Genomic DNA, 14,057 nt, shown 5'->3' with positions numbered 1-14,057 from the left:
GTCCTTCTATGCCATGTCCTTTACTCACAACCACATTACTTACAAGCTTCTCAGACTCCTTAGCTGTCATTGTCTTTGTCCCTAGAATCCTGAGCAACTTTAGTTTTTCTATAAATGGGACAGTCAGTGTGTGAGCCTTTGTGTCAGATTTCACTGCCTCATCCTCTTGCATGGCTCAGCATTCCAAGTGGACAGTTGAGTTGTCTCCACATTGTACTGTTATAATTGGTGCTGTTGTAAGGTTTTTTTTATTGTTGTTTTGTTTTTTGAGACAGGCTAGCTTCAAGCTTGGACTGTTCCTGCTTCCATCTTCTGAGTAGCTGAGAGCACAGGTGTGCACCATAAACTTTGTCTCCTACTTAGTCTTTTTTGGGTGTGAAGTGTATAATTGGTATGAAGAGGAGGTTGAGTTTGGCTTTGTCTTGCTTTGTGTAAAGGAAGAAGTGTTAACGTCAGTGTTAACAGGGTGTGGTCATTTTAGAGGAGAGCCCTTAGAAGTCCTCCACCCCCCTGCAGAAAGGGGAGGGAAGGGGAGTGAGTTTGAGGCAGAGGTGCAGGAGCTGTTCAGTAGGATCTATCCACAGGGGCTGGGCTCCCCAGGAACAGTGCATCTCTGTATTATGCCTAATTGTGCTTTTCTGTGGTGGTCTCTGCTGTAAAGAGTGGTTTCTTTGATGAGGGGGAGCTACGATTATCAGTGGGTATAAGGATAAAATTTAGAATGTAGTAAGGAATTATGCCTGACTAGCAAAGGGGCAATAGTAGATTCTTTTTTACACCCGAGACCTCACTGTCCCTTGGGAAGTTGGCAGAAAGATCTTAAGAGCCAGACTATTTAGAAGTTTCCTGTGAAACAGTCTCCTAGAGAGAGCCACAAAAACAGTACTTTTTGTAACAAGGGCAATATAAATATACTTGGGAAAGTGGAAGGGGGAAAGTTTGCAGTGTCCTCTGGCTGACAAAGAACTATAGGCAACTAATGGCTGCTGGGAGAAGGAGGAATAGCCCCTTACTGGTTATCCAATGCAGAGTGGTGAGCCCTGAAATCATGTAACGATAATTTGGTGGTTTGAATATGCTTGGCCCAGGGATTGGCACTATTAGGAGGTGTGGCATTCTTTGTGTAGGTATGGTCTTTTGGGGGAATGGTCTTTTGTGTAGGTATGTGTCATTGTGTGCATGGGCTTTAAGACCCTGTCTTAGCTTCCTGGAGGCCAGTCTTCTCCTAGTGGCTTTCAGATGATGTAGAACTCTCAGCTCCTCCAGCACCACGCCTGCCTGGACGATGCCACGCTCCCACCTTGATGACAATGGACTGAACCTCTGAGTTCCAATTAAATGTTGTCTTTATAGGAGTTGCCTTGGTCATGGTGTTTGTTCACAGCAGTAAAAACCTAACTAAGACAAATAGTCAAAGAAAAAGAGGCTGTCAGCATGAGTGTAGGTGGCTTGAGAGAGAATTGAGGGAAGAAAAGGAAGGGAAAAATGATACTCTATTTCAATTTTTAAAAGTTTTGAAAAGTGAAGACAAATGTTGGTGTTGATATTGTTTTACTCTCATCTCCTGAACTTAAGCACCTCCGTGGGAATGGGAATGAGTTGCTGAGTTTGTTTGGTAGGTTCCAATGCCATATGACCACAAAGATTAGATATTACTAGCATTTGAATATTTTCGTTTTACTCTTTGAGCTTTTATCTCATTAGCTGTTTGATAATAAAAACAGTACATACAGAAGAGTGTTCAGAAAAAGTGTATAGTCCACTGAGCAGAAACCAATCAGACCCTCTCCTGGGATTGTTTCTCAGCTTTGACTAAGATCTAATATGCAGTCTCTTTGGAGTCTGGCTAAGTTCCCTGTCCTGACCTGTATCCCTGTGGAATGCTTTTGGACTTCACATGTGGAGTCATTCCGTTCATGCTCCGTGTTCTGTTGCCTTTTCTTTAGTGGTATCTGACTGTACCTTTGCTGTGCATTCAGTGCTGTGCACACTATCTTGAGTGGGTAGAGCTAGGATTTCCAACTTTATTAGGTGCCTCAGCATTAGAAGTAAATACTTTTCAGGTGGCTTTTTATCTTTGGATATACTTCTTACCTTCCAATTTCCTTTTTCTGTACTAGTAGAACTTCTCTAGATTCTTGTGCTTAATATTGTACCATGTCTTTTTCATCTTTTTATATTTTTTGTCTTTGAATAGTCATAATGGTTTTTAAAATATCAGTTTATTTCATGAGTCTATACACTCTGTGTGTGCCGGAGACCTAAGAGGCCAGAGTGTGTCATACCCCTTGGAACTGGAGTTACAGATGGTTGTGAGCTGCCTGATACGGGTGCTGAGAATCAAACCTGGATCCTTTGCAAGAGTATCAAGTGTTCTTAACCATTGAACAATCTTTTCAGGTCCTACAGTTGTTTTTTAAAAAGTTTATTCTGGGTGCTAGGGAGATGGGTTAATAAATATTGGTAAATCTAGGAGTTGGACAGATGGATCATTGGTATAAAGCCCTTGTTTTCCCTTGATAGAAGTCCTTAGGTTCATTTCCCAGCATCTGCTTCAGGGTCGATAGATGTTCACCTCTAATTCCAGCTCTTGTGGATCCACTCCTTCTTTTGGCCTCTGAGAGCACTTGCACACATATGCATATGCTCTCACAGACACATGCACATACATAAACATGTATGAATGTATGTATGTATGTATGTATGTATGTATGTATGTGTGTATGATTGTATGTATAAATAGACATTCATAAAAGAAGGAAAAAAAAATCTATCCTAACGGACACTATCTCCGTCACCTAGACTTAAAATTTGAGACAGGGCTCATGTTTCCCAAGCTGGTCCTCTTGCCCAAGCTTTCCTTGTGCTGGGATTGCAGGTGAGGCGTCACACCCATAAACATCTTCACTAATCCATTGGTGCACATCTGATTGGCAGTGATTTTAGCTTAATTTAATTCTATGTTAACTATTTTCTGAAGATACTTTGGGGTCTGTAAACTTCAATGTCTCTAGTTTAGGGAAAAGGACTTTCTCCCCTTCCATTTCTTCTATTTGACCTTAGCCTCTGCCTTAGTCCAGTTCATAGTGTTGTGGGTATGACACTTCTTAGAAAACACTGTGCCATGGACACAGTGAAGGACTTAAACCACTGTCCCGGCCTCCTAGCTTACTCAGAGGCTGGCTGCTCAGCGTTGCTGCCCTTTTGATTGTCCCCTCTATCCAGAGGCTTGTCTCTTCAGTTAATCTGATGAATGCTTAATGTTGTTTTTTGTTTTTCTAAAACTCTTATATGGCTGATTGTTATGGTTTCCAGCTCTCCTCAGAAGTTCTTGTTCTGATTCTTTGAGTGGAGTAGCACGCGTGCTTGGCATCTCAATATCTGGAGTCCCTGTGTGTGCATCCTAGTCAACTCTTGTGGGGTTGTTTTTCAGTTTTAGCTCTTTTTACAAAAGTCTTTATTTTTGAGAGCAGTTTCCATTTCTCAGCAGAAGTGAAGGGAACTAGAGGTTCTCAACAGCCCTTCTGTGCTTTTTTGTTGGCTTTTATTTGTGTCCTGTCTTGTGCCTGTACATTTTTACTTGCGTGTCAGAAATTGTACTTGTACAAAGATCATTTGCTGTCTCTAGAATTTTAGGCTTGTCTCTGCCGAGAGGACTGACAGGCTGGTGTCATTCTGACCCAGCTGTGGGACTGATCCTTTGAAGTAAAGCAGCAGTTATTGGCACTGGCTGCTTAGGCTCAGGGTTAGAGAGGACTCACGTGGTTCCCACCAGCATTGAAGGTTGACCTTCTTTTGGAAAACAGACCCAAATCCCTGTTCTGTGTTACTAGCAGTGCCTTCAATCACAAGTTTTTGACTATTTCATCCAGTTTTTCTAGTTGGCTGTTGCCACAGAATTGGCTCAATAACTCATTGGAACAGTACTCTTAAGAGAAAACCTCACTCTATGGTTTTGTGTCTGAGATCCCCTCCCCTCCCCAAGAGCAGAAAGAGGTTTAAGTGTTACAAGTTTGCATTTGTTTGATTTGTAGAAATAATACCTTTTCATAGATAAGACATGCATTACATATGTAAATATTTTGTTTATATGTCAGGATTGGAGAGATGGCTCAGCATTTAAAGAGCACTGGCTGCTCTTCCAGAGGACCCTGGTTCAGTTCCCAGCACCCACATGGTGGCTTATACCCATCTGACCCTCACTTCCAGGGCATTTGATGCTACTGGCAACATGCAAACAAAACACATATACACATAAAGGAATTTATATGTAGTCCAGTCTGGCCTCAGATTCATTGTTGCTGTCGAAGGTGATTTGAATTCCTGATCCTTCTGACGCTACCTCCCAAGTGCTGGGATTGTAGGTGTATACCACTACATCTGCCTAGGACTTAGACATTATCCATTTTGATAGGATGGGTATATTTTCTTCAGGTTTCTTCTTTAGTCTTTGGATTAAGACTGTATCACATAAAATCCTTGATAGTTTAGGTTTTAAAACTGTTTGTGTGGCTTCTTTGTTGTATCTTGGTTAGATTGGCAGTGCTTTGAGGGCATTTTTATTTGGCTCTTTTCTTTTTGACTAGCCTTCTGGGTTTTATCCTGAAATAACAAACTTCACTGCTAACTGGAGGGTGTATAGATGGGAACTTGCTGTCTCCTCTGGGGTCTTCAGGCCTAGAGCAGCCAGCAGGCCTGGTGTGTGAGCTTCTGCTCCTTGCTGCAGGGAAGTGAAGTCTTAGGTTTTCCTAGGCTTTACTTCTGTGAAGTCAAAAGACCAGATCAGATACTGGATCAGTGATGATGTATAGGCATTTCCTTTTGTGTAACTAGTTAATTTTATAAAAGTAGGAGCTGTTTACAATTTTCAAAATGATGTACCAAGGTCCAAAGAATTAAAAAAAAAAAAAGACTTCCCCAAATTGTGCTATAGCAGTGACCATTGTGGAATACTCTTTGGTCTCTTCCTATGTGCCTGTCATGTACATGTGTAGTATGGGTACAGGGGTTTCTGGCAGGCTCTGTGCAGATCCCCATGCATAGAACCTGTACTTGGGTCCAGCCCTGCCATCACTTGGCAGCTCTGTCTTCAGTTTTCTCTGTATACAGCAGGGTACCTTGGTGCCTGCTGAAGATGCAGAGTTAATAAACATGCAGCCCTAGAATGTGCTCACCATGGCTGTAATCTCCATCCCCCAAATATCCGGCATGTATCTTTTACAAGGTACAGAGTAATAACTGCTGAACACCAGTGTGGTCAACATATTAAGAAGCTAGGCACCTTTCTGTTCCCCCCATTCCCCAAAGACAGACTTGTTAACTTTAACTTGTTAATGGCAAGTCACAAGTCTCAGGGATCTCACTGGGGCCCACATACTTGTGATGAGGTGGGCTGGCATGTGTGTTGTCATGGGGAATATTTTCCACCATATGTCAGGCATTCGCCTAACTTTCCCCTCAGGTTCTGCTGCAGGAAACAGTTGCTCTATTGAGTGGGAGGCTGTGTGACTTGGAGCTGCCCTCTCTCCTCCACAGGTGCAGCAGTACCGAGTAGCCATGACTGCCAAGGACTGTTCCATCATGATCGCACTTTCCCCTTGTCTACAGGGCACCAGGTGAGGCTCCAGTACTTTTCTTGGTCTGATGGTTTATGGTACAGTGATGGCAAGGAAGCTCCCTTACTTAGAAACCCTGCCCAACAGGCTGCTCTGTTTTTGGTATACTTTTCACAGGGCTTTATTTATTTTTTTAAAAGATGTGTAGCGTTTTTATTAACTCTTGTTTTCTAGAAATCTGTGATTTAATTAAAGGCCATTTCTGAAAACAACAAACTTTTTCATTTTAAGATTATTATTATTATATATATTAATATTTCTCTCCAATTGTAATATTCATTATTGTTTTATAAGAAAATACTCTAATAACTTAGAAACAGTGTAGATAATGTGGCAAATTCTTTTCAGAAGAAGCACAGGCTTCATCTGGGTTATAGCACTGAGCCTTTTATAAGTTGCAAGATGTACTAACTTTCACAGGTGCCACCGTCATTCTTACATCTTCAAACCAGCTTATCTGTTATTCACACTCTTCTGAATAACCGCATCTTTGCCACATCCCTCCCCAAATGTTTGGTTAGTTATAATCCCCTCCCCTAGCTGTTAGTAATTCAGGCTGAGCTTGACCATCTTGTAGGCAGTATCTTCAGTGTTGATATTCAGGGGACCCAGACCCTCCACTTCCGACCAGTGCTCCTTGGTCAGGGTCACCACTTATTTTTCCAATATTTTTGAGCTTTACGGTTTTTAGTCAGGTTCTCTGGCAGATACTGCACTTTCTGGTCCCACATGCTAAAGAATATTTATAGGGCATAGCTGGGGAAAGGGGTTGACTGTTAACTCATGTTATCCTTCAAGAAGAGCTTAGCTGTGCGGAGCCCTTTAGTGGACTAAGGTGTTCTGTTAGGTGAGAACCACTCCCAAGGGTACTATTTATTATTCCTGTCTACCCTGCCTGGTCAAGGATTACAGTTGGGAAAGGTAGGTAACACACCATTTTTATTCATAAAGTGTCTCAAGCTTATTTACCATTAAAATGTGAAATGTTTGAAAAGCTTTGCTATTTTGTAGAGAGATGACAGACTGAGGATTCTAAACAGGAAGAATGGGTCCTGCCCTGTGAGGTTGCAGGCTTGCTAAGGCTAGGTCTCAAGGCCAGATAGTAGGGTCCAGGTTACAGGGCGCTCAAAGTTGGTGGTCTAGATCTATTTTGAAGCAAGAGCATAGGAAATAGGGGAAGGCAACAGGACCATTCAGGGTACCTCTACTGCTGTACTTCCTGCCTACAGAGGATAGTTGGTGACTAGGAGAATGGTTGTTCACACCCCCAGTTTATCCTTGGAGAATGCACACAACCTTCTTTGAGAAAGATGGTGCTGCACTCACAGGAATTGTACCTAACTTGGGAAGAAACACCTAAAAAACAAAACAACAAAAAGCCAGAGGCAAAATAGGGCTGGATTCATCTTAAGATGCACAGTAAAGCCTAAGGCTGAATTTATATCCCTGAATTTTAATGTAGAGCCCACAAACCTCAGTGGCTGCCATTTGTTTCAAACATGGTTGAGAAATTCTTAAGTCACCCTTCCTGTTGTTGCAGGCTTTTGAAGAATTTGGAAGTACCAGGAAAGTTGCTCGTTGCTACTTGTTCTTAAGCCTCAAAGGAACCATAGCAAACACGGGCATAGGCAGCTTAGGCTCACTGCTTATCTTCTGGCCTCCCTCCATGTCTAGTGCCTCGGAGAGCAGCATCATGGTGAGGGCAGCAGCTTAGCTCTGTAGCCTTAGTCATCCCAATACCAGTATCCAGGGCTACCACAGGGATATGTGTGGTCGTAGCAGTGGGGTCAACTGTGTCCTGGGTTTTGCTGAAATCCTAGCCATACAGTCTGCAGGAGACAGACTTTTGGTGTTAAGGAGTTGGTGTACACTGGCCTGTATATTTGACTGTCCTGAAGCTTGCGGTTGCCCGTCAGACCTGTGATCAAGTCCAATTCTATTTTTCCGCTATAAACAGGATTCTGGAGCAACAAGTGAAAATAAAGGCCCCATGTGTTTGTTCTTTCAACTCTCGACTTTTTTTTTTTAATATATATTTGTTTTTTTAAATATTTATTTACTGTAAGTACACTGTAGCTGTTTTCAGACACACCAGAAGAGGGCATCAGATCTTATTACATGGTGGATGCTCAGTAACCACTGAGCCTTTTCTCCAGCCCAACTCTTAACTTTCTGAGACTGGTGTTTTGTGCATCTTGCTTATTAAAACATTAAGTTTCTGAATGTACAAGAATAGTGAGTACAGAGGAACCACGACTCCCTGACCAGGGACTCTCTTGGGCCAGCTGGGATCAGATGCTATTTAGGCAGAAATGCTAATGCAATGTACTATGTCTTCAGAACACAGTTGGATGCACTGCAGTCTCATATCTGATTTGAAGTTATTCTGAAAAGGTTTTCAAGTAATTGTTCATATTGTTTGAAGCACATGACTTTCTGATGTTTATAACATCCACAAAAACCCTGGGAAACAAAAGCATTGAAGATGTGATTTGAGAGTTAACACGAAGCCAGCTTGGTCTCTGACTGTGAAAGGCATGATGGCCTGAGCTGGTTCCCAACTGCAGTGGGAAAGCACATAAAGAGTCTGTTCTCAACAGCCATCCATCTGGCTGCTGCACAGCCTCATCTACTTTTTACTTTTTCTTAGGTTTTGTAATACTTGGCCCATGATGAAGTGACTTTTCCAGCATTTGCTAATACCACTGGAGCATAGGGACTATCACTCACTCACTCATTCCACATAATGGCTTTTCCACCTCCTGTTCTTTTAACCCTCCTTCTGAACAAAGTGTGGCATAGCAGTCACTTACCTGTGTTTAGATGTGAAGCTGGCACAGACAGTAGATGCACACAGACACAGAACGGGTGCACTGAGAGCCAGGCTGTGAGGGCCTGAGTGTCTGTGTAATCTGAAATTACTTTGTTACTTGCAGCTCTGACCAGAGGCCTGTTATCCCTTCATCAAGATCCCGGCTGGCCTTCTCTGTATCTGTACTGGACCTCGACCTCAAGCCCTATGAGAGCATTCCTCACCAGTATAAACTAGACAGCAAGATAGTCAACTATTACTCAAAGACTGTGCATGCCAAAGATGACACTGTGAGGTCCACTCGGTTCAAGGATCATGAAGACTGCACATTAGTTCTCCATAAGGTCTAACTTTCCCCTGCGGTGTCTTTGAAACTTGAATGTGAAAGTTGGATGGCAGAGCTATTTTCGGTTGTGTTGGGTGACTTGGCTGTGAATGTTTTGCTTTTATCCCCTGCTGAGGTTAGACTGCCTCTCAGAGACAAGGAATTGCAGAGCCCTATAACCTTCTAGGACAAGGAATGTAGGACGTGAGTGCTGTGTCTCATCAAGCCATCTGTTTTCTTAGAGTGGAAGTGTCCGTTAAGCCCCAGGTAAACATCCTGGGTAGTTCTTCCAAGCAGAGCTCGCGTCCAGTTCTCTAATACAAAAAGCCTTATTAGGACCCAAGGTTTGGATCTCCTACCAACAGACTATTGACACAGAAACTTGAATTGTTACAAGTATCTTACAGTTTGGATTTTCACAAAAACATGGATACTACTGGAACTTTCTCAGCTGTTAACTGGTCACTTGTTCAATGCAAGTCGCGCATCAACACAGGCTTTGGGTGGTCCCCTACTGCAGAGCAGTCGGGTTAGTGTGGACATTGGTTCTGAAGGGTTTAGACTCAGGTCCCTGTGGAGGTACTGAAGCCCATAGCTTTGTATAGGGGCAGCAGCAGGGAACACAGGACTCAGGTCAGGATGGACACCACTTGCATGAGCATTGCTTTTTTGTTTTTTGTTTTAATTCTTTATCTTAACTCCAGGGGGAGCCGAGGCGTTTATTTTCCTACCTGAAATTGCTGCTGTAGAGGCTGGAGGCAGCTTAATTCAGAGCTGCTGAGGTCTGCTGGGTGGGTGTTCCTGACAGCCCAGTGTTTTCCTGGCACTCTGGTGACATGGGTGGTTGAGGATCAAGGGTTTTCTTCCCCCTAAGCCACATTCATTCCTGGGTTAGCTCTGGGGCATACTGGGTATTTGGGTCTAGGGCCTTACTGTTTTCATCAGGGCTAGATAGAAGGCTCCTGGCTGGCACTGAGCATTCTATTGGGGTCACCAGAAGTGTGCCTGGCTGCTATGAAATCATTGGGAGGTTTTTGTCTTCATTTTTTTTAATCCTATGGTAGGTTGTACAGACTGATTATTTATATCATCCTTTTGAGAGACTAATGAAGGCTTATTGTAACATAGTAAAACCATGGAACTGTATGAAAAAATACTACATGAAAAATGAAGAAAATATTTTGCTGATTGTAAACTTTTGTGAGAAATTTTGTGATAATTTGAGAATTATACTTGTTTGAATCAAGCAACATCCTATAGAGTTTGTTAAATTCTGTCCTAATATTCTAGCTCTTGAACACTCGGGTAAAAACAGACACTCGTACATTTGGATTGCTTGATTTTCTTCTGATTGGTGTATGCACACAAGCATATGTGCTTGTATCCTTCACCTGAGTCACACGCTTGAAGGTTGTGTTCTCAAGACTATAAGGTGTTGGGAAGATGGTCTTTGGTTTTGATTTGACTCAGGGTTGACCGATGTGGAGGTGGACTCGGGGCATAGGTTTGTGAGTGTCTTTGGTTGACTGATGCCACAGTAATGATCACAGGTATGGCTGGGAATAGATAGGTAGATGGAAACAGTGTCTCCTGGGGTAAAGAGCACAGATGGAGCGTTTCGTCAGCATGTTCAGGACTTTCCTCCAACCATACTCCTGACTCTGCTTGGTTCACGATGCCCACACCAAGCCCTCATCTTGGCAGCAGCAGGTAACTGAGGCACTTACCAAATGATATAGCTGTGTGTGAGATAATGCAGCCTTAGCCTGGGTGGTTCTTATGTGGTACAAGGGTCAGGACTTACAGGCCTTGTATATCTTAGGCAATTGTTCTACTACAATGGAGGTATAATCTAGCCTTTGTTTTCTGAGACAGTGGCGCACTATATAGACAAGGCTGCTTTAACCTTGGATTGCTCTTATGTGCTAGAATTATAATTATGTACCACCCTCAGTCTTCAAGTTTCCAAGTAAAGGCAATAATGCAGTGATCGCTGTCAACTGTGCTACTTTTGTGGGAGACCAAGAGGAGTATCAGGACTTGTTGGGAGATTTCTGCTGCAGACCAGATGGATAGCTTTGGGTTTTACTGTGTCCCATGCTTGGTTGCTATGACAACCTGATGTGAGGTTGGTGGCTTAACACAGCTCTTTCATACCCATTTGAGAATGGACAACCATTCTTGGAACATTTTCTCAAATATTAAACTTACTTGTACAAAGCACTATATACATGTTGCTTTTAACATATCTGAATAGCTTTATTTTTATGCCATGGGAGTTCATATATAATATACTACTAATACAACAAACACATGTCTGAAGGATGGTTTCTAACTGGAAAAGAAAAATGTTCATATTCAGCATACTTCAAATGTTCCTCACCCCAGCATGGCATTCTCATGTGTTTGCCAGCGGGGAACTAGTTATCTGGACTGAACAATCGTATCAGGCTGTCTAGAGCAGCTTCAATACCAAGTACACCTAGCAGGCTTCGGAAACTGAGAGGAGCAGTTTCTATGACTCTCTTCTTGTCCAGTTCTAGGGCTGTGGAGAAAACAAACCTGGTAAGAAACAGAGTGTCTGTCTAAGACTGCACTCCCTCCCACCCCAATAGCCAATGGAAAGCACCAGAGACAGATGGAAAACTAAGGGGTGCTGTCACTTGTAACTGGAGAGAAAAATGCCTTCTTTAGGAAAGTAGTTCCTTCTTGTGTGTTTGGGTGGTTACCGATTAAAGTATATTAAAAGCTGATCTACAAAGTACATTAAGTAACATTTTCAACTTTTGATTCTCCCCATGTAAACCCAGATAAGATACTCAGGTGGCTTTGTTGGGCACACTGAGACATCCTCTAGAAAGGGTACCCATGTACCCGAGTCCTACCTCGCTCTGGGACTTTGGTGAGAAGATCCAGCTTTGGAAAAACCTTCCCTTCCTCATCTATTTGTATCCTCCAAACAATTACCAGTTCAAACCTGAAAAAGAGGTGATGTTCGGTGCTCCTGGAATTCAAAAGGGTCTCTCCTGGCTAGGCTCACCTCCTAAATTCATCTCCCCACAGAGGAGGAAGATGTGTGATGAGTTCCATTTTGCACTCACACCATGGCAGACATCATTGTGGTAAAGGGTCAGGCAGCATACTTTGAAAATGATCTGGGAGTGATAGGAAGCTGTGAATACTTTAAGAGCAGCCATGTGCCATATAGAAGAAGAAATAGGAACAAAAAGCTCAAGCCTCTCAGGACCTGAGAAATATAGCCAGAACTCCTCACTGGAGGATGAGATATAAGAAGAAACGAACTGTAGCCACATGACAAAGGCCAGCTCCAACAGCCTGTGTGAGGTACAAAGACCCTGTTAGAAGGCACTTTAACAATTTTTTTTTAAGATTTGTTTATTTTATGTGATGAGTACACTGTAGATGTCTTCAGACACACCAGAAAAGGGCATCAGATGCCATTACAGATGGTTGTGAGCCACCATATGGTTGCTGGGATTTGAACTCAGGACCTCTGGAAGAGCAGTCGGTGCTCCTAACCACTGAGCCATCTCTCCAGCCCTAGAAGGCACTTTAGATTGTAGTTAGGCTGTTGAACCTGGGTCTTGACAAACATACAGGAATGTGCAAATATAAAGCCAGGTAGAAGATGAACAGCAGAAGCCTGAAAATGGCTGTGGGGGTTACTTCCAAGGGTCTTAGGTATATCTGTTTTGGTATTTTGGGTTCTCTGTGGACCTTTGGCTTCCTACTGCTGTCTCTATCACACCAGCAGAATCGCACACCTCTACCTTCTCTGATTCCCAAGGTTCCTGAGGGAAAGTGCCTCTTGCTGACCTCAGGCCAGCATTTAGGTCCTTCCTTCATGGTTACATTCTACCCACTGTTGGTAGTATCTCCTGTGATGCCACTCTTTAGTTCTCCTGAGGTAGCTTCAGCCTCTGATCCCAGGGGTGTTGAGCTGCACAGACTTACCCTGGCTGTCTGGCATTGCGGATCTCCATGCAGTGGGAACAGTTGCCCTCTGAGAGGTGCACACTATCTGGGTATTTCTCCTGTATGTGAAAACAGTTACAGTCAGATCTCTCTAGAAGAAGCAGCCAGGACAAACACTTTAGAGCATCACACATGCCATTGACTGGTACGGATCCCATCCTCACCACTAACCCAGATAAGCTTCTGGCCCATGACTCTGTAACATGGGCTAGATCCCACCCAGGTACCCAACTACAGTGGAGGTACCAGGTTTCCATTGTGATAGGGCAAAAACATGTGGTCTGTTATGAGTCAGCATCGTGGTGAGACCTGTCCTGGATGCAGTGTTGTCTGTAGAGAACAGGAATGGGGTGAGCATCACAGATGAACAGGAATGTTTTCCTCAGATAGTATGACTACTCTTGACATGCCTCCATGCTTATTGTCCACAGCAGGATCTAGGAGGCTCCAGCATATCAGAACTAACACATGCATTTATATCACCATGACAACAAACTTTGTTTTCCAAGTATCTGATCAGAAGACAAATATAACTGTTAACCACTTTTTGTTTGCTCTTGTGCAGATAGACTAATAGGGTTAGGGACTAAACAACAGACTTGAGATTGACATCATCACAAGAGTTTACGGTCTCAGGACCAATCTTTGAAAGGTCCTTCCAAGTATCCTCTCAGTGCCTGAAGAAGAGATGCTTCCCAGGGGGTGATACCTAAGTCAAGCAAGGACTGAGGTGCAGCTGGCCTGAGGTAGGGATGAGACTGGGGACAAAGCCTTTTATGGCTGTAGAGACTAGCTAGATTAAAGCAGTCTGGGCCCATTAAATAAAATTCCATGGGGACAAATGTATCACAACCCTTCAGAGAATATGCCCCTTGGAAAGCTGCTGCTAGCATGGGAAGCCAAGGCTGCCAGTGTCTGTGTGTAGCCACCAACAAAGAACACATCCAGGCTCCAAAGCTGGGGTGGGCTGGTGTACTTTACAGATAATTACTAATTTCAACAAAACAAGTTTTTAGAAGGAAAATGTATACCTAAGTGATTTCAGTGGAAAGTGCTGGTTAAAGTTAAAAACCTCAGGCTCTTCTAAATTAATAACAACTGTTTGAGGAACATAAAGGAGTGCGTGTGAACGTGGCAGTTCAGCTTCCAGACTGTGCTTGGCGGCAGCACATGGGGCTCAAGGGAGTGCTGGGGCTTGGGCTGGCTCCAAGGCGGGGCCTGAGGCTTGGCCTCCAAGCAGGAGGGAGCTGCTCATACTATCGAATGAGCAAAAGGAAAGCTCAAATTAGATGTTTTCACTAAAAAGTAT

General features: G+C 43.2%; 2 protein-coding genes across 2 annotated transcripts in view; one reads left to right on the top strand and one right to left on the bottom strand.

Moving 5' to 3' along the window:
• Positions 1–9,998, top strand: part of IPPK (inositol-pentakisphosphate 2-kinase) — a 39,356-nt gene extending 29,358 nt beyond the window's left edge. The window contains exons 12-13 of the mRNA XM_080928907.1: positions 5,536–5,615; positions 8,552–9,998. Of these exons, the coding sequence (XP_080785033.1) occupies positions 5,536–5,615; positions 8,552–8,777 (306 nt within the window). The 3' untranslated portion in view covers positions 8,778–9,998. The remainder of the gene's footprint in view (positions 1–5,535; positions 5,616–8,551) is intronic.
• A 1,174-nt stretch (positions 9,999–11,172) lies between these two features.
• CENPP (centromere protein P) overlaps positions 11,173–14,057 on the bottom strand; it is a gene marked incomplete at both ends in the record, with an annotated part of 175,073 nt that continues 172,188 nt past the window's right edge. Inside the window, 3 exons of the mRNA XM_080926401.1 lie at positions 11,173–11,297; positions 11,638–11,729; positions 12,728–12,807. Coding sequence (XP_080782527.1) covers positions 11,173–11,297; positions 11,638–11,729; positions 12,728–12,807 — 297 coding nt within the window. The remainder of the gene's footprint in view (positions 11,298–11,637; positions 11,730–12,727; positions 12,808–14,057) is intronic.

The sequence above is a fragment of the Micromys minutus genome (genome assembly GCF_963924665.1).
Source record: "Micromys minutus genome assembly, chromosome: 1".
Classification (NCBI taxonomy): domain Eukaryota; kingdom Metazoa; phylum Chordata; class Mammalia; order Rodentia; family Muridae; genus Micromys; species Micromys minutus.
This window is presented reverse-complemented; position numbering and strand designations above follow the sequence as displayed.